Source organism: Phalacrocorax aristotelis, chromosome 1 (assembly GCF_949628215.1).
Source record: "Phalacrocorax aristotelis chromosome 1, bGulAri2.1, whole genome shotgun sequence".
NCBI classification, from domain to species: Eukaryota; Metazoa; Chordata; class Aves; order Suliformes; family Phalacrocoracidae; genus Phalacrocorax; species Phalacrocorax aristotelis.
The window spans coordinates 59674008-59692290 of NC_134276.1; the positions used below are offsets into that span (position 1 = coordinate 59674008).

An 18283-nucleotide genomic window follows, 5' to 3' on the forward strand; every position below is an offset into this window, starting at 1 on the left:
GGGCTTCATCACATCATTAGGAGCATCTGAGAAAATGTTGCCTATAGGAGCTGCTAAAACCTGCGTTTGGGGTGGAGTGGGATGTTTGGATTCCTTGACTCACCAAGGCACCCATCCAAGAGGGATCTCTATCAGAAGGAAGCCCTTCTGGTAGAGGAAGAAGAAGGATTTCTGGCAAAATCCAGTGAAGTGAGGTGGGCCTTTGTTAAGGTAAGCACTGGCTGAGAAATACACGTATAGAACAAGTTTGCTTTGCGGGAAGGCAAGAGTTGTGTCAATTTAGTGCAAAGCTTGCTAGATCAAAGTTTCCTGTGTTGAACATCCCTGTGGAGAGCTATCTATTCAGTCCTCCTAGCATCTACTTCTTTCAAGCTTCTAAACTTAAAAACATCTAAAATTACGTTCATGCTCTCCTAACGTTATTCTCCCACGGAAGTAATTACTGCAATAATAGGCTACTTCTGCAATGCTAAATGCACGTGCTCCAAGGAGAGATCCCTGGTGCCCTCACCTAGTGGGGCAGAGGGGCTGATGTCCACATTGCATAGGGGCAAACCTCAAGAGCAGACTGACTGCAGTGACGGATACGTAGCACATGGGTCCGCGGCTCCCCATGACACACAGAGGGGCTTTGGTGGACCTACAGCGTGATTGTTTTTCTGGGTGCTTTTTCTTCAGTTCCATCAGCGGAACTAATACGAGCAGTGTGCCATATCAACATGGGGGTTTTTTAACCGTTAGCTGAGGATATGTGTTGCATGCCCTGGGGCACAACAATATGGCACGTGTGAGTGTTTGAAGGTACATAGGCCTTGCTGGAGCAGCGTCGCAGGGCTGAGCAGGGTGACACAGCTGAACAGGGCAGAGTCCTGCCCATAATGCTCTTTGGGTGTGATGCCTGCAGACACCCATCTCTAAAACCACACCTTTATTTCTATTTGGAGGAAATAGATGATTGACTGCCCCAAAGGAGAGGCTGGATGTAAATGAGCAGTTGTGCCTTGTGGGCAGTGAGGGCCCAAGGTCTTCAGGTGAAGATGGTATCGATTTCTCAGAGGATTCATAAACAGAAATTTAAATTAATCACATGATCTCACAAGGGAGTACAGGACTGCATGAGATAATCTCTGCTTTAAAAAGCTGCCCATGAGATGAGAAGGTTTAAGTCCTCTCTAGATAGTGCAAGAATGCACCTGGCAGGAGGACTTCCATGGGGGTGCCTTGCTCAGCGTGTGACACCTGAGTGACCAGCTGGTATCATAAATCCCATGCTAAACCTGTTGCATGGAAACACATGCATCTACAAGGTGACACCACTTAACCTTAAAATGTGAGTTGAAAAGCATGAGATGAGAGCTTTTTTGCACAAGTATGATTTTACTGTGGTCATGACCCATAAACACTTGGCCTTGGGGAATTCTGGGATTTTGATCACATTACAGAATGTTAATTTGCTGATTTACCAGTGCAAATAAAGCACTTCTTGAAAATTGAGATAAGAGCTATAATCAGTATTTGTACAGTACCAAAAAACATGCACAGTTGTTCCAAGTTTTCTCTTTGAAACACGTAGCTTTATTGAGACTGTGGGTAGACTGGGAAAAGCTTCTTCCAGAAAAGAGGAAGGATGAAGGAAGCCATGGCACAGCTGACCTGACTTTTCTTAATGCCTTCTTCATTCCTTGGGGCTTCTGAGCAGCTTGGGGCAGATGCTGGCTACTTCGGTACAAGCAGGCATAAGCCTCCGGCCAGTTGTTTTCTTTCTGATAAACTTTCATTTGCCTTTAGCTTGCCTTTAACCTTCCACACTGTTTAATGTTTACCTCATTTGGCTTTAATTTTTTTCAGATAATTTATTAAATAATTGAGGCAGTAATTAAATGGTGCTTCTGATGGTACCTATTTCCCGATCTTCAAAACCTTTCATCCATATCTCACTTAGAATCACCACACCTGAAATCAGCTGCTGAACAGGGGCTGATAATTTGTTAAAGCAGATGTACTTTTGACAGATAGCAATGTATTTCATTATCAGCATTAACAAAACCTAAATTTATAAAAATAAAAGAATGGACACCTAAACATACACATTTTCCATAATAATTTATTACATCATGCCAAGAAAATATATCTTAAACAAGAATATTTTTTAATAAAAAAATGGTAACATACAGTTAAATTGATGTCCTGGATGAAAGAAATGTATAGCCTTTTTTTTTTTTTTTAATTGATACATCAGATTGAATATTTTGTGGTCTCATTTCATCGTGCAGCAGCTCATTCGGACTGTCCAGGAAGACTAATTAACACTAAAGCTTCTAAAGAATTTTCATTTGTGATGCTAATCTGTCACAAAACGAAAAGCATCCTCAGAAAGCGAGGGAAAAAAAGTAAAGAGACTACATCTTGCAGCCAGCTTAAATTAGCGTTAGCTTGATTTGTCTTAATTGAAAGGTTGTTTACATCTCTTTTGTAAGTGTTTATAAAAGTTGGCAGACAGAAGAATAGCTGCCTACATACATGAACAAAATTTTCTTTTATTGAAGCTGTTGTATATACTACTGTCATTAAAAAAACCTTTTTAAATATTTCTGAACACATAGTCTTAAGGTAAAAGCCCGTCTCTGTGTTTATGTATACACACACACCCCATGCTGTATTATTTTTGCTACAGAAATATTTATGCTAAGTCCTCATGTTACATGACTATTTCTGTGTGCCAATTGATTCTAGCAGCTTAGTGGCCTCTGTTTAAATTTCTTTGAGATACATGCAAGTCAGAAAAATATCTTAAACACAACTGGTGAAAATGCTCTTGCACTAATATACACATCCTTGGCTCAGCAGAAACGTAGTGCTTACGTAGCTGAGCGCCCATAAAGCTTTATGGGGGTCCATGGACCCTGGGTCCTGGTTTACTGGCTGGGTGGACCTCGGATTCTTCTCTGGTTCCCCGTGTTCACAGCATCTCAAGCCAGGCCATCACCCGATCATCATATGTGGAAACTTTCCAGCTCTGATGAGGTTGGATAGACCTCACCTAATATCTTCAGGATCCACACTGGCCATGCTGGTAGAGGGAGGGAGAAGCTTGCAAAACTTACATGGCAGCAAGCATCTCCCAGCGACTCATAAAGAGCTTTAAGAGATATTGTCCCTTAAAAATACCGGATAAATATTGTTGATAGGGGCACTGATGCATTCCTAGACCTTAAATAAAACTTATAGGAAAATGGGCAAAGAAATTAAGATAGCTCAACAGAGCATAATTAAATTGCAGCTTAGTTCATAATACTCGCCACCAAAGTTTGCTTCATTTTAGTGTTGCTAGACCATGTACTGCATGTAAAGACAATTAGCAGAGCCGAGAGAAAAGCAGCAGATGCTAGAGATGCACAGACTTAGATGACTCATTATGTCACGAAGAATCTGTCTTTCAGAAAAGTGAAAAGGTTGGTATAAAAAAAGGCTTGAATAGACCAAATAATTATTAAACAAAGAATTCAACAATTTCAGGAAAGAGTAGTGGAAAAAACAGAATCTTGCAGTGCTCTAAAACATGCATTTGCCTGAACTGCAGAGGGGAAACACCAACATACACGACAGAGGCCTTATTCTCCCTCCTCCTCCTCACTCCTGCCCCTTCTTTCCTTTAGGATTACATGGTGGGTTTGGCGTGTTCCCTGATGAACCAAAAGAAAATGTGTTTTAAAATTTCATAGGTCTTTAAAAACCCCTCAACTGGTTATCTACTGAAAGATAACTAAAAGAAATTATTTAATAACAGCTTCCTGAAGGCTTTGTGACGTGTGCATATTTTACAGCAGTTTTTCAGTCCAACAAGACTAACTAGAAATAGGTATTTGCCCTTTCAAAGATTTATTCTCACAAGAACCTGATGCATGTAAGGCAGAGGCAGGTCTCATGAACAAGGCGCCTCGTGTTCTCAGAAACACTCTGCTCCGCAGTTACGGTTCTCTTTGTTTCCTTAAAAACAAATGTAATTTGTCTTTTCTCTTGCCAATCTCATCTGTGAATTTCGAACTAAATGAAGTATCATTCTGTATGGCATCGCTTCACTGACAGAGAATTAAGTGTGTAAAAAATGTCAGGCTTTCCCTCTGCAGAAACTCAATTTTACCCAAAAATATGTAAGTATATATGTGCGCTTCTGTAAAATCTTCCTTGAGAGACGCAGTCGTAGGGTATGCACTAATATAAGTGACAAAAGATTCAGCAGTGTCAAGTCCTGTAAACAAACCACTCCAGGGAAGTAACATTAACACATAATTGTATGTTTTTACCATGTCAGACCTGTCACAAAAAATAACTGGAATTGTGATTATAGTAATTAATTTTTCCTCTGCCATTTGAAACATGCAAACTTATTATGGCAATGAGGATGATAGATTCTGGCCTGCCATTTTAGCACATCATATATTTACATTTCCATATGAAGAATTATTACCAAAAGATGTTAACAGGATGAGATCTACACATAAACATATCTTTAAGTATACCCACTGTCTTTACATGAAGACCTGAAGGTCTTGAGAAAAAAAAGGGGGTAAGACTAGGCAAGAAATATAAAGCAAAACAGAGATTTTGCCCCCAAAGTCAGGCAGGTCTAGAAATCACAGTGCTGGAAAACTGGTTTGCTGTGTATAGTACCAGTTTGAAAAGAAAGAGGAAAATGTCATTCTTCTGCCTGCTATTGCAGTCCCCAAAATTCTGTTCATCTGACCATCTTTGTTTTCTTATTGTTGTATTAATGCTGTGTCCAGGATGAGTGGGTGGCTGAGCTTCCAGCTCTGTGGCATTCCTTGTTTTGAAGCAGAAATTTCTATGTCTTGACATATAACTTAAAGAAGGAAAGTGCGGGGGGGGGGGGGGCGGGGAAGAAAGAAGGAAAGGTACCGATTCAGCTGGTAGGGGAATGTGATAATACTGTTACCAAAGGCACCTATTTAGGTGCACTTATACTAGGTAGTTTTATAAATAAGCCCGAGGGGCTCCTTCTTCACCAACACCCCTGTCCCCGAGTCTCGCACTCTGCCTGCCTGATCCCATCCGACAGTAGAGCTGATACCGCACTAATCCCCGCAAGTTTGGGACTAATGAACTAACTGCTGGGCTGCCGCCACGGAGCCTGGTCCCAAACTATACTGTACTTCACACTCGATTTATTCTCCAGATGGCGAGACTGCGCAGCCCCGCCGCGAGGGACCACCTCTTCCACTGGAGTGTAAAAGTGGACGGATGTTGTTTTCTTTGCAGATTTGATAATTCAGAGCTAGGAACTCGTGAGGATGGCTAGTTATTAGGTTTAATGGGTGCCAATCGAGCTGGCAACATGCGTATTCCCGTCTTTAATTTCAGTGCCTGTGTGTCTGGGTGGCGGTGGATTTGTCGGCGATGCTGCATCACTGAAACCTTTATCTTCTCCAGTTGGCGTAGCTGTGTGCAGTAATGAACGTCTTCCCGTGCCCGCCTCTGAGTCAAACAGAAGGGATGCTAAAGTAGCCACCCTGGCCAGTGTTTTTTTTCCAGTGGGTTTTCCAGCACGAGCTGCAAATTTAGCATATTTTAATAATATCACTGCTTACCATGGAAGCTCTCTGTTGTCTTTCTCTCTTGTTCAGTTTGATAAAGAACCCAACCCACATGGGACCCAATGGGAATACCACCATCCCAAGCTACCTGGGGATGGAATCATTTGCTTAACAGTCAGGTTTATTTCTTTATCAGCTATTCAGCCATGACAGAGTATTATCCAATGTTGTAGTTCTTGTGTGAAGAACAGGGTAAATAATTTTTTTTCACCTTTCCTTAAAAATTCTAGTTTGACCGTTCTTGGCAGGGACTTTACATACAGTTGGGAAATGTGTTTATTCTTGCATCTACTGCTACAAAGACCTTATTCTATTGAGAACTACTTCCTCTACTATTATGCTGTTGGAATAGTTTACCTCGCTTAAAATTTTAGCTTTTCGCATGAATCCTACAATAAGAATAACATCTACATTTCACTGCGTAATGAGGCAGAAAGGGCTCTCCCTTTCCTCCATGTTTTTAGTACATTTAGTCAGAGGTTTTAGTACATTTTTTTATTTACCCATGAAACGTTTTATTGGAAGCCTGGGATATACCCCACTAACATCAGTGGGATTTTCTCCGTTGTAGGAAGGGTAGGCACCGAGTCAAATCCCTCACCAGGTCTGACTTTGGCAAGCAGGTCCTCTCAGTTTGTCCCACAATTAAAAACATAAATTAAATCCTGATGTGGAAACTATAGTGACTAGAAGTATTTTATCATGGAAGGGAAACATTTCCATTCCTGGGGTATCTAAGCAGACAGATCTAAAACGTAGTGGTTCTAAGAAAATGCATCAATTCTCAACCCAACAGATGGCATGGGTGTGTTAACTAACATAGCAACATATTTTCTATTAAAACATGGGAAAAAACAACAACCCCCTCCCCATGTTTGTTGGTTGGTATAAATTCAGTGAAGTTGTTGGTTATTTTTGGGATACGTACCAGAGGGCTGCACATTTAGTTTATGTAAATTGATAACAGCAACAGCCTGTTAATAAGTGTTTTGTATGGAAATATACCTAGAAAGACACGATCTGTCTTTTTTGGGAAGGGAGTTTGCAGCCTGAGGAGGGAAATAGCTAATGAGACGGTCTACGGCTCATTATTATAATCTGAAAAAAATCATAATTAATTAGGCTGTAAGTTTTCTAGGGATGTGCCTTCAGTTGGAATTGGATGCTGCCTTAGTGGATAATTTGGGGAGATCTTTCTTTTGCAAATTGGATCAGTGTGTGCTGAAACGGTGATAATCTGACTTTAATTAAAAGCATAAATTGGTTTGGAGCGTGTTTTTAAGCTACCCTTCTGCATCATATCCAGAAACTTCCGGCCCAGCCCTAGAAACCTGTTACCCCTGGTTGGAGAAGGAAAACGTAGGGGATTTGTATTACCCGGTAATGGCATCATATGGTTCGGTTTACCTACGGTTCGGAAGAACCATTTCAGATGGCTGTGCACCGGAGCTGTCTTCCAGCTGGACGTGTTTGTAGTAAACTGCATGCATCTTTGTGTGGCTTTCCTAATGGCCCCAGTCAGAGTCCATTCACAGCGGTTCGAACATTTCGGGTTGCATTTTCCAGAGATTACCTCTGAACGTGCCCCTTGATCGCAGCACAGGGATGCGTGCATGTGTGCCTCGTTCCCGTCTGTCCGATTAACAGGCATATGCTCCCAACCTTCAGAAAAGAATGGCTAGTAGCCCCAAGCTGAAGGCTGCCTGCTTCAGATTTCATTAACTTTCTGCTTCATTATTCCTTCCTTTTAACCACTTAGAACCATCACTTGCTTTTCTCTAAACTTACCCTAATTATCGGGGGTCCCGGCCCTGTAAATCAGTACACTGCAGAGCTGTCTTAAACTGGCCTGGGAGACCCTGTTCTGATCGGACCTGACAACTGTAAGCTACTGTTCCCTCACGCTGTTTAACTCAGACCACATTGGGAAACCGCCTCTGCCCCCCTCACCGGCAGAGATTTGCATCCGTCTGGTTTAAATCTACTGTCATGTGCTGTCTTGCTGATTGGTATTAGCCTGGATATTAACTTTGATTATTTTTTTTTTTATTTTTTCCCCTTGAGTTTGCCTGTTTTCTTGAAAAGCATCTCTATTCAGCGACTGCATATTGTTAAAGTCGTTCCTGTACCTCCATGAGTCAGGAGCTTTAAAGTTTTATTAGGCCCATAAAAACTCTTCACAAATGAAATGACTTTTGATAAGTGTGCATTTTGACAATGCGAATTTGTTAGGGGCTGTTGGCGACTGGAAAGAATTTGGGGTTGAAACTGCAGTTGGCAGGAAGCAGGGAGCCCAGCACCCTCCGTCTCCCTCCCCTCTTCTTCTCCAGGTCACGAAATGCATTTCATTTCAGAAAAGCATGCACATATTGTTCATGCAAATCAAATATTAAACAGATTTGTAAATTTACATTCACAAAAATAGCAAAGGGCCATGGGAAGTGTGTGTCTTCAGAGATTTTATTTCGTGCCAGCAGGAGAATAGCTTTTTACGGGCATCAAGAAAAATCTACAAGTTATTTTGGTGTTGTTTTCACATGCAAGTTGTGAACTTTACTATGGGCTTTAATACGCTTTGGATACATGGAGAAAGGATGATTTATATAGCAAAACCAAAGAAGTATATGTACCTCAGTGCTTTCTGAGGTCCGTGCTATTTTAGCACAGGCAATATAGCTATTAATTACAAAAATGAATTGTTTTATGCACATTTATTAACACGTCATTTTTGTGAGTGCTGATGGTTAGTGCAACTCACTGTGGTTAGTATAAAGATTTGTGTTTGTTAGACATGCCCAGCAATAGTGGACACAAAAGTGTTTTCTACAAGTGATGGTGTAGAAATACTTAGACATAGAACCCAAGCATTTTATTTAACAGTTATAAAGAGATGAGGAATGTAAAATTGCGAGATGCTGGTGATGACTGCTTCAATAAAGGTCCAGGAGTGACAGACATTTTGGGGACACCAATATACTGACTGTCTAGCTTTTTCCCCACATCATTTCAACAAGCTTCTGCTCAGTGCACTTTTCTGTCAATAGAAAATAAGTTTTCTTTTTCTTTTCTTGTGCCTTTGAATACATATATATTGTAGAGAGAAGCAAGACTGACAGTTGTGAAAACCCTTGAAGAGTTTGACTTTGGCCATGCTGAAAAGTGTGTTAGGATAAACTCTGTGTCCAGTGGTCTTGCAGAAGAAGATCTAGAGGTGCTTTTGCAGTCCAAGACCCTTCCTTCAAGCATGATGCTGCCAAAGGTTGAAAATGTTGAAGAAATAAGATGGGTAAGTAGTTACCTGTTTACCAACAGCACAGTAGCTTTTGACTGAAGCTGTTGGGCCAAGTTCACACAGCCATGGAAATGAACGGCTGTGAGTTATGATGAAGGCTACAAATACCATATAATGTCATTGCTTGGCTAAGGTAATCGGGAAATGCATCCGTTTAAACGTGTGTAAGTCGTGCTATACAAAAAGGATAGGCCAAACACCTTGCGTTTGTAAAGAAAACCAGATTTATTTCTCCTGCAGTCAACAAAGAACCAACATTGATGTCAGAATACCTTATCAAAAGTAGAGACATAAATATCTGTCTCTTTTCTAAATACCCTAACATGCAAAATGACTATCTATGTCCGTGTGCCTTAGTTACATGCATTGTAAGCAGGAGATGGGGAAACCATGTTAGCGGCATATGAAAAAATGGGTTGGGGGGAAGGTCACTCCTTGGGGCAACTGGAGGAACAAACAGGAAGCTTTTAACTAGTGTTTTTAATTAGCACAGATATTATTTCCTGAACAGTTCTCTATTTCTTCCTTTTTAATTGCTGACAGGTGTGTTTGTGTTTCACTACTGACTTTTCAGCCAATAAAAACCTGAAATGTAAATGGTTGGCATGTCAAATTACTTAAGAAAACTTTGAAATAGGCCTAATTATGCTGTAATTGTTTTAATTGTCAAGAAAAGGGGGGCGTTTGTTTAGATATACCATTATTTCTGTAACATGCCAGTAAAGGAATAATGCTTAATTATTCACTTCTATATTTTTGCAAACTGCTAGCTGAGCAACTAGCACACGTGCAAGCTGTGATGAAAGGCAGGCAGACATATTAGGATCTATTTTAATCTCAGCATCTAACCTTGATCAAACCGTTAAGATCAGGCGTGAGCGTACAACTGAGCAAATACGTTGGGTACGTGACGAGCCCCGTCCATTCCGTGGCACTGCCCCTTCGGCCTCCACCGCTCATGATGGAGAGTACCCCGTCCCCTTCCACCAAGGTTTAATTAAATTAACCAGAGAATACCTCTCAGGGTTTACAGCCATGTAAGTGTTAGACATAACTTGTCAGTAATGAATATTCATGCTTCCAAAATGGCAGGGCCCTTGCTGCCACCAAGTAGGTTTTGTGGGGAGGTGGGATGCGGGGGCTCTTTGACCCCTCATCCCCTTCCACCTTCCCTCTCTCTAACTTTGATTTTCTTCATGGAAAACAAGCCAGCCCCAACAACTTCTGCCTCATTGTCCACATTTTGCTTCCCTCTCACTTTGCCCAACCTTTGCACACAAAGAGCGCTCCGCTCAACGCCGCTGCCTTCTTTTCCCAATCCTCCCAAAATTCACTCCGGCATGATTTTTCAGCCTCCCAGAAGCTGTTTATTTCCCCCTACACATACACCCCCCCTCCCTTCATTTTTATTTATGTGCAGCAGAAAACCTGGAGGCTGATGCACAACTAAAAGATGGGCTTACTTGTTTTCTTTTGTGTGAGAATCTCTTGCTTTCCTTTTGTCCCTAGTGTGGGTACTTGTTTGACTGGCATGGCTTATTGGACTATAACAAGCGTAACTCTCCCTCCTTTGTGGCGGGACAATTCTCCCACAAATCCCGACCAGTGTGCATTCTTCCTGACACACTATTGGGTGTGCACTGGAATTGAAAGAATTGCTGAGGCCTTGCTACTTCATCCCCTCCCCAAGCTTTGTGGGTTTTTTTTCCCTCCGCCTTCTTTTTTTTTTTCCCCTTTCTCCCTGAAATGAACACTTTACCAGGCCGGAAACATTTAATCGTCTCCTTTTGGAAAAAAAAAAAAAATTAATTGAAACTTCTCCACTTGTTACCTTTTGTAGTGGTGCTTATTGCAAATTTTTTGAAAGGGAGAGGAAGGGAGACAATATTTAATTAAACGTGCTTTTTTTTTCACCTTCAAAGAAAAGAGAGTAAAAATCGCAGGAGGGTGGCTTTTAAAATATTTTAAAATAAAAGAAGAGCTCTGCTGCTTCGACTTGCACCTAAAATATAAACATGGTAGTGCTTTTTCCTTTTTTGTTCACTTAAAAGATAAAAATCGGATAGGCGTCTTCAGAATATATGCTGATGGCATTACATTATCTCATTTTCTGCATTCGCCTTTATGAAGTTTACTGTTTTCTGTTGCAGTAGTACCTGCCATACTGTACACTTACACATGTGAATTGCATCGGTCATTATTTTTTTCCTCCTTGCACATTTTTGGGTGGAATTTTCTTCTCCAGAGAAAAGTTACAGACAGGGTCATGGTGATGATGCAAAGCAAGGATGGGAAGGGCAGAATTCTTCATCGAAGAAAGCTGTGATTTATTTTGTCCTAATTGTAAAGTTACTGCAAATTGCTGGAAAGCTTTTTTTCAAGATCTGGGTGATTAGATTTTCCTTCTTTTGGGGAGGGGTGGTGGGGGGAAGCTAAAAGGGGAAATAACACCTCTAATCCAGCTTCTGGTAAATAGGCTGCCAGCTTTTAAAATGAGTTTCCTTTCTATTAGTCAGAATATTATGCTAAGCCTTAAGCATTAGTTTTTTATGTTGCCATAGCAGCCTTATTCCTGCAGGGTTGTGACCTGCGATGATTACAGTACAAAGCTTATAGGGTCTTGAAACCCCCTTTGAAGATGAAAAGTCTTTGATGGTTTATATTTATGCAAATCTCTTAGATATGATTTACCCAACTGAGACTGAATGGAGAGATGATTAAAATTCCCTTTCCTTTGATATCCATTAATAGTCGAATATTCCTTAAATTTGAAATATATGCATATGTTATTTTTGTCTTTATTTACTAACATATTTTTGCCATACCTGCGATATGTTTATCTCCGCACAAATTTCTTGATCTGGACAGACATAATAGATTTACAATATAGGACTGAGGGTTTTTTCCCCTCTTTTTTTTTTTTTTTTTCCCTTTTGAAAGGGGAAAAATCTGTGCAAGAGCTTTTGTATGTTTCCAGATGATAGATTTTGGAATTTGGGCTACCCCACTGGCAGCTCAGAGCTAGCTGTGAACTGGTCTCATGGAAAAAATTGGCAAGCTTTGGTCTTCAAAGAATTAAACTTCCTTTTTAAGGCCTTCCTAGGTAAGCTAAAAAAATTATGAAGAAAAGCCTATTGAACAAAAGGGTAACGGTGCCGTAATGAATAATACGGATGCCACTTAGAAGGCTGGGGAGCACTTCCAGTGATGGCAGTGCTGGACCTGAAACAAAACCGGACCTCAGGTACAGCAGCAATTCATTGTTTTCCAGGGCCCGCGGATTTGCATTTCACTAAGCCAGGGTGAGAGGTGCTAAGCCTGGGTTGTTTTGGGGTTTTTTTTGCAAACCAGCCTCCAAACTTAGAAATGTATGGGAATGCTGCGGTTTCACCTTGCAGGCCTTGTTAAAAGCTGGTTTAATTTTTTTAATTATATGTTTTTGGGGTGGGGAGGGGTGTTCTTACAGCCAGGTGAAAACGTAATGTGTTATATATACATATAGACTGTTCTCTTTTTTTATCTCTGATAGCTCATACTGTCTAGTTTCAGTTTTCAGACAAATTCTCACATCACCTAAAAGGCCGAACACTTGTAGAACCAATGAATTTTATCCCTTTTGTGGAAACTGCAGTGGGCTTGCTCAATTTTAAGGTAAGCAGGTCTTGAAGTGTTCATATTTTGCCATCTCAGCAAACTAGGACGAACAGAATACTCCCCAGTCTCCCCCTAATTTCATCAAGAAAAAGAAGTTAAAAAATGCTAAACATGTTTTCCAATGCCCCCAAACATTCGTATGTTTTAACTCTCGTGTTTGTATTGTAAAGGCCTTCACAAATTCAAAATACTTCAGTGACGGAAGAGTTCCAGACAGCTCATGCCAAATAACAAAACCTCTCTGCATTACTTCTATCATTTTTAACACACTTGGAGTGGAAACGTGCTTCTCCAAAGATCTGAAATACTCACAGTGTTGCAATACACTTGGCTATTTAGTAGTTATCAAACTTGACTTTTGTATAACGTTTAATTAGGAAAAAGAATTAATCATCATTTCACTATTGTTAAACTGGCACTTTTATAATGGTTTCTCCTGATAACGTTACAACCACATTTCATGTTATCGTTTCTCTGTGTGTATGATGGGGTGTTTAATGCTAAGGTTAGAAGTATAATTAACTTTGAAAATAGCAAATATCTGAAGAACGTGCTCCTTTTTTAGGGTCATTTTAGATCAAATCTTATTTTTAAAGTGCATTTTAATATAAATTACCCCCAAACTTTTACTATCAAGTCCAGGTTTTTCAGAAAGGCGAGGCAGCGTGGTAATGAAATGCAAGATCTCGTGCTTGCACCAGGAATTCAGCGTTTCCCTCCCAGGCTCTCAGGGAAAAGTTTCGGACCAGCTGAGGACACACACATCAGAAGTATCTCCAGAAGTACTGGCAGGCCTCACAGGCAACCTGCTCTTTTGATACAGCCATTTATCTTACAACACACGCTAACATATCTGGGAACATAACAAAGCAGTAACCAGAGAGACACTCTCCTGTCCGGTGTGCATATGCAGAATTAAATAATACTTTAAACCTTCTGAGGTTTTTCTTCACATGCAGTATTTTATAGCAGAATTTTTTAATATTGCAGTTCCTGATATTGGCAGGCGAGTTGCCTTTTAAAGCGTTCTGGTTAAGAATAAGCTGCCATAGAACACCCATTAGTAGAGCTTGTAATTACATCTGCCTTTCTCCACGTACCTTAGCCTTAAAAAATATTAATAGTATCCAAACATCGATATAAAATAGTAATATTTTGGAAATGCCCTTCTTCATAGAATAGCTACAGCAGCAAAATTTTTCTTGCTTTTATTTTAATACTTTTATGCAGCACTTGTTGCATTTTTAACTTAACTTCCTTAGCTACTTTTTAGTTGTATGTAACAGAAGACTTTAAATTGGCAAACCTATAAGGAAGACTTATATCCTATCAAGAATCCACAACTGTTTTAAATCGTTCATGTTATTTATTTAATAAAAGATATTCTGATCTTTATTTCTGTCTCTCATGCAGATATATTACATGTCAAACTAGTCAAATTTAATACTTTCAGTTTGCTTTTAAGCAGTATTTGACAAATCCTTTGTTTCATATTGTTACATAAATATCTGAAGTACTGATCCCAGTAATACCCAGGGTATTATGTCAACCAGAAGGTAGGGAATCTGCTACTATGTCCTGTATTTACACAGACTAGGCATATAGGTACTTAGGGAAAGATAATATTTTCTCTTTTGCTGAGTCATTTTAAAGCACTGTGCGTAGTCGAGCAGCTATAATGGCTTTGCTTAATAGGAGCAATTTTAGCTGAAGGATTTTGGTACCACCAAATTGCTGAAATATCCTGTGTAGCCTCTCTGCGTCCTGCATTTCTGTAGAAATTAATAGTCTGTTCTCATTTGAAGGCTGTCTGTGAAGAAGCACTGCGAACAGGATCCCAGGTTGGCTTTCATTTGGATGCAGTCGTCTTTGGAGGAGAGGATTTCCGTGCCAGCATAGGTTGTTACCTGTGTGTTTACTATAAATGTTAACGTATGTCATTTGCATTGGAGAAGCCCAATGCGGTTTATGGCATTGCTTTCCTGACAGGGATAACTGAAGTAATAACAACACTTGATTTTGCATTTTACATATTCACTTTTCTCCTTTTTTTTTTTCAGTGCAGAATGTGTCACTGGCAAATCAAAATGTGACCCCTGAGTGTTACAGGGCACTGACACTTTCTTGTGCTTCTTGCCATGCGGTACCAAAAATTAATGGGAAAAGACCAAACCAAACCTGTTGAGTCACTGAAATTATTTAAAAATATGATATCCATGTGAAACATGCACATGCTCTTAGGAACCGCATTTAAAGTCCTAAAAGTCTGGTATCTGCTTCATCACTGTTTCACAGACAATTATCAGTCAGGCTTTTGACATCACGCAGAAATACTCTCCTGCTACATTTTGCTTTCACATATTTACTTGAAATACATCCCATGTCAATACAGCCACATACATATTCATGTGAAAGCACTATTAGCCTTCCTCAAAAATAAAAAGAATTTCACAATTTCTATTATGAGAGGCCGCTCAGCTTCTTATTAAGCTGATTCAGTTTAAAGGTAAAAGTGCAGAGCTATCAACATCTAAATTAAAAATAAGTACATTAATGTAAAAACTAGCATTGCTTTACTAAAATATTCCTTATAAGCTGGAAATCTGTGTCTAAATAGTGACCCTAAGGAAAGTGAACATATTATTATGATTTTTTTTTCCACACCAGCCTTCACATGAGCACGTTGCTTAGCTGGTGCCCTGCGAGCACATGAAGTCTCGCAAATACTTTTGCTTCTTTTCAGAAGTCATCTATCATCATTTTGTCATCCAAATACTAAAGCTTAAATATTCAGCTTAGAACAACAGTTGTGACAAGACTCAGAACCAAGGAAAGTGCAATTCTATTCTCAGTGTGATTTTTTTAACCATTTAGTTGTACCCACTACATCAATTTGTGTAAAGCTTTTCTTGCTGTAATGTTTCTCACTGTACATAGAGTAAATAATCTAACCAAATGATTACTTCATGTTAGTCCCAACTCCACAGTCCTCACCAGCCAAAACTTCCACTGACTTCATGCTTACAACTCCTTATTTGAACTGAATCAAAATCTGAATTTTATAAGCTAGTGTTTGAAGAGACATTTATTTATTTATTGCTAAAGCAGCTTTTATTTTCCCTCATAAGAGTATTATTTTGACAACATAGCCTTGGACTCCTCTTTTGTTCTCTAAATTGCTTAAACTAAATCTTGACATTTTTTTTTTTTATATAGGAAGTATTTAAAATGGAAAGGTTTAAAATACTCCAGCCAGCTTTTCTTTGTTATCATTATTTTTGTAGGTGCAACAAGCAGCAAGGAAACCCATGATATTCTATATGCCAGGCAAAAAATAATAGTCACAGCAAAGGCATTTGGCCTTCAAGCAGTAGACCTTGTTTACATCGATTTCCGAGATGAAGATGGGCTCCGCAGGCAATCAAGAGAAGGTGCCTCAATGGGATTCACTGGTATGGCTTTCTGCCGATGACTCAAAATAATGCATAGCTTCTTCAATTTAAATATAGTGCTACATTTATTGTCACTTAGACAAATAACTTGGATTTTATTTCAGGTTATTTATTGAAAAGCTCAGTAATACCAAGCTTTTCTATGTTTATTAGCATCTTTAAAATGGGGGCTGGAAATTTTGCCTGAAAAGCCACAGGCTGCTTTTTCAAACCACGTCCCATGAAGCGTGTGACTGTTTTTGAAGATAAGTTGGAGGAGAGGCTGTGCAGTGATTCCTCCCATCACAGAGCACGGGAAAGGCAATACTGTGCTCTGCAGTGACCACTCTAAAATTGCTTCCTAAAATGCGTGGTTCCCTTTCTCCTATTTTCTCTAAATGGTAGTTGTTAAAAAAATACTTTTTAGGTGAAGGAGTTGAGAAGTAAATGTTGTATGCTAATTGCTAGGGGAAAGTTATTTTCTTATTATCCTCTTTGATTTGTTTTTCATCTCCTGGCTCCCCTCCCAGTAAGTGCTGGTGACACCTACGGGTATTGGCAGACAGCAAGGGCAGCAGGCTCCTTGCGCCAGAGTCCTGTAAGGCAGGCTGTTATCCTGCGATTGGTGTACCAGATCACTCGGACATCCTGGTGGGACAGTGCAGCCACCAAAGAGTGGGGTTTTGTGAGAGAAATCAGCCATTTGACACAGGCATTAGAGAATTCTAGCATATAGGACGAACATTTTACATTGTTTTTCTCTAACCATCATTCAGGACATATGTAAGGTAATAGTGCATATCTTATGTTTTTGTTACTAAAGGCACAGGTTCTGGCGATGCCATCTAGCAAACTATATTTTTACAGTTAGTGGAATATGATATCTTAAAGCACAAAGCAAAAACACAAGCGTTCTTTTAAGCAATCTCAACATGCCAGTCGATGCTCTTCAGCACAGACTCAGCCTTACTATCTGTAGAGCTTCAACATTTGCAAAACCCTATCTTGTTAGCTCTTCACAGCTACATTATCCACATCCATGTGGACTTCCACCCTTCATTTGTCTGCAACTGAAGCTGGGAAAATAACAGAGCTCCTGAATGGTAGCACCTGCTGATGGCTACCTAACCTCGACCAATATTTCCTAGCTTAAGGAAAGGCTTGATTTTTGAAAAAACTTAAGCATCTGAACTCCTGTTGACAGAAGATGGAGTTGCAGATGCCTAGCACCTTTGAGAGCACTCTCTTTGAATGCTTAATGTGTATTTAAATACTTAACTCGAGCTGCCAATTTAGGAAAGTTAGAAATGCTCAGCACAAACAACGTAATGGTGGTTTGCACTCCACTGACTTTACAGTGGAGCTCGTCTGACATCAGGATAGGGTCCAGATAGCAGACAAAAAAAAAGGTCATGTGTGGCAGTTTAGGGCGTAAAGCAAATTTCTATCTCAGCCAGAGAGGTGTCTTGCCTTTCCGTACGAGGACTGAAGATCTGTAAAAGGAACAGACTTCAGTAAGGTGAACGCACAGCTCCTGCTCTTTGCCTCCTGCCTTTCCACAACATTCAGCCACACATTTCCAAAATCCAGCAAACAGCCTGACAACCAGTCCAACCATAATTAGACATGGGGCAATACTGACTTTTCCAATTTGGTGGCCAAAAAAAAAAATTTAAATATAAACAAAACAGCAGGTTTTATATTTTTGGTAAAAAAGAAGGAAAAATTTGAAGTCAATCTAAAATGTTTCTTTTGTTTTTTGTTTCTTTTGCTTTCAGTTTATCTAATGTTTTTATAATGTTTCTTGCTTGTTTTGATTAAAATAAAATATCATTTCAAAACTGAAAGCAAAAACATTTTGTTCCAAAACTATATAAATGAGACATTTTAAGATTCCCAATTTAATGTTCATCACAGAAAATTACAAATGGGTCTTAGCTTAATCCATGACCTTGTATAAAGCAGAAGTCTGTCTGCAGATCGTATTTGCCACTGACAGTCCTCTGATAATGTGAGAGTAAAATACTGAAATGTCACCTTAATAACAAGTTCAAAACACACAATTCTTGTTATTTTTAAATATTTAAGATCCCTTCCTGCTACTTTTTCACAAAGAATCAAAATCAGTGAAATCAACAGGACTAAAACAAGCTGAGGCTTCCAAGTTCCTCTCTTAGCTGGAGAACACACACTTATCTGCATGCACAGGGCCAAATTCATCAGCCTCAAAGCTAATGCAAATCCAAAATATCCAGCAAAGTTATGTGTCCTTAGGTTTTCCCATATTCAGATTT

General features: G+C 39.6%; 1 protein-coding gene across 6 annotated transcripts in view; it reads left to right on the forward strand.

The window, feature by feature from the left end:
- The window catches only part of CLYBL (citramalyl-CoA lyase), a 172599-nt gene that overhangs the window by 135203 nt on the left and 19113 nt on the right, over positions 1-18283 (forward strand). For 3 of the 6 annotated variants that reach the window (XM_075090089.1, XM_075090073.1, XM_075090110.1), the window contains exons 3-6: positions 8710-8898; positions 12448-12555; positions 14364-14457; positions 15843-16010. In XM_075090089.1, coding sequence (XP_074946190.1) covers positions 8710-8898; positions 12448-12555; positions 14364-14457; positions 15843-16010 — 559 coding nt within the window. The remainder of the gene's footprint in view (positions 1-8709; positions 8899-12447; positions 12556-14363; positions 14458-15842; positions 16011-18283) is intronic. The other 3 variants (XM_075090099.1, XM_075090080.1, XM_075090117.1) reach the window with 1 other exon arrangement.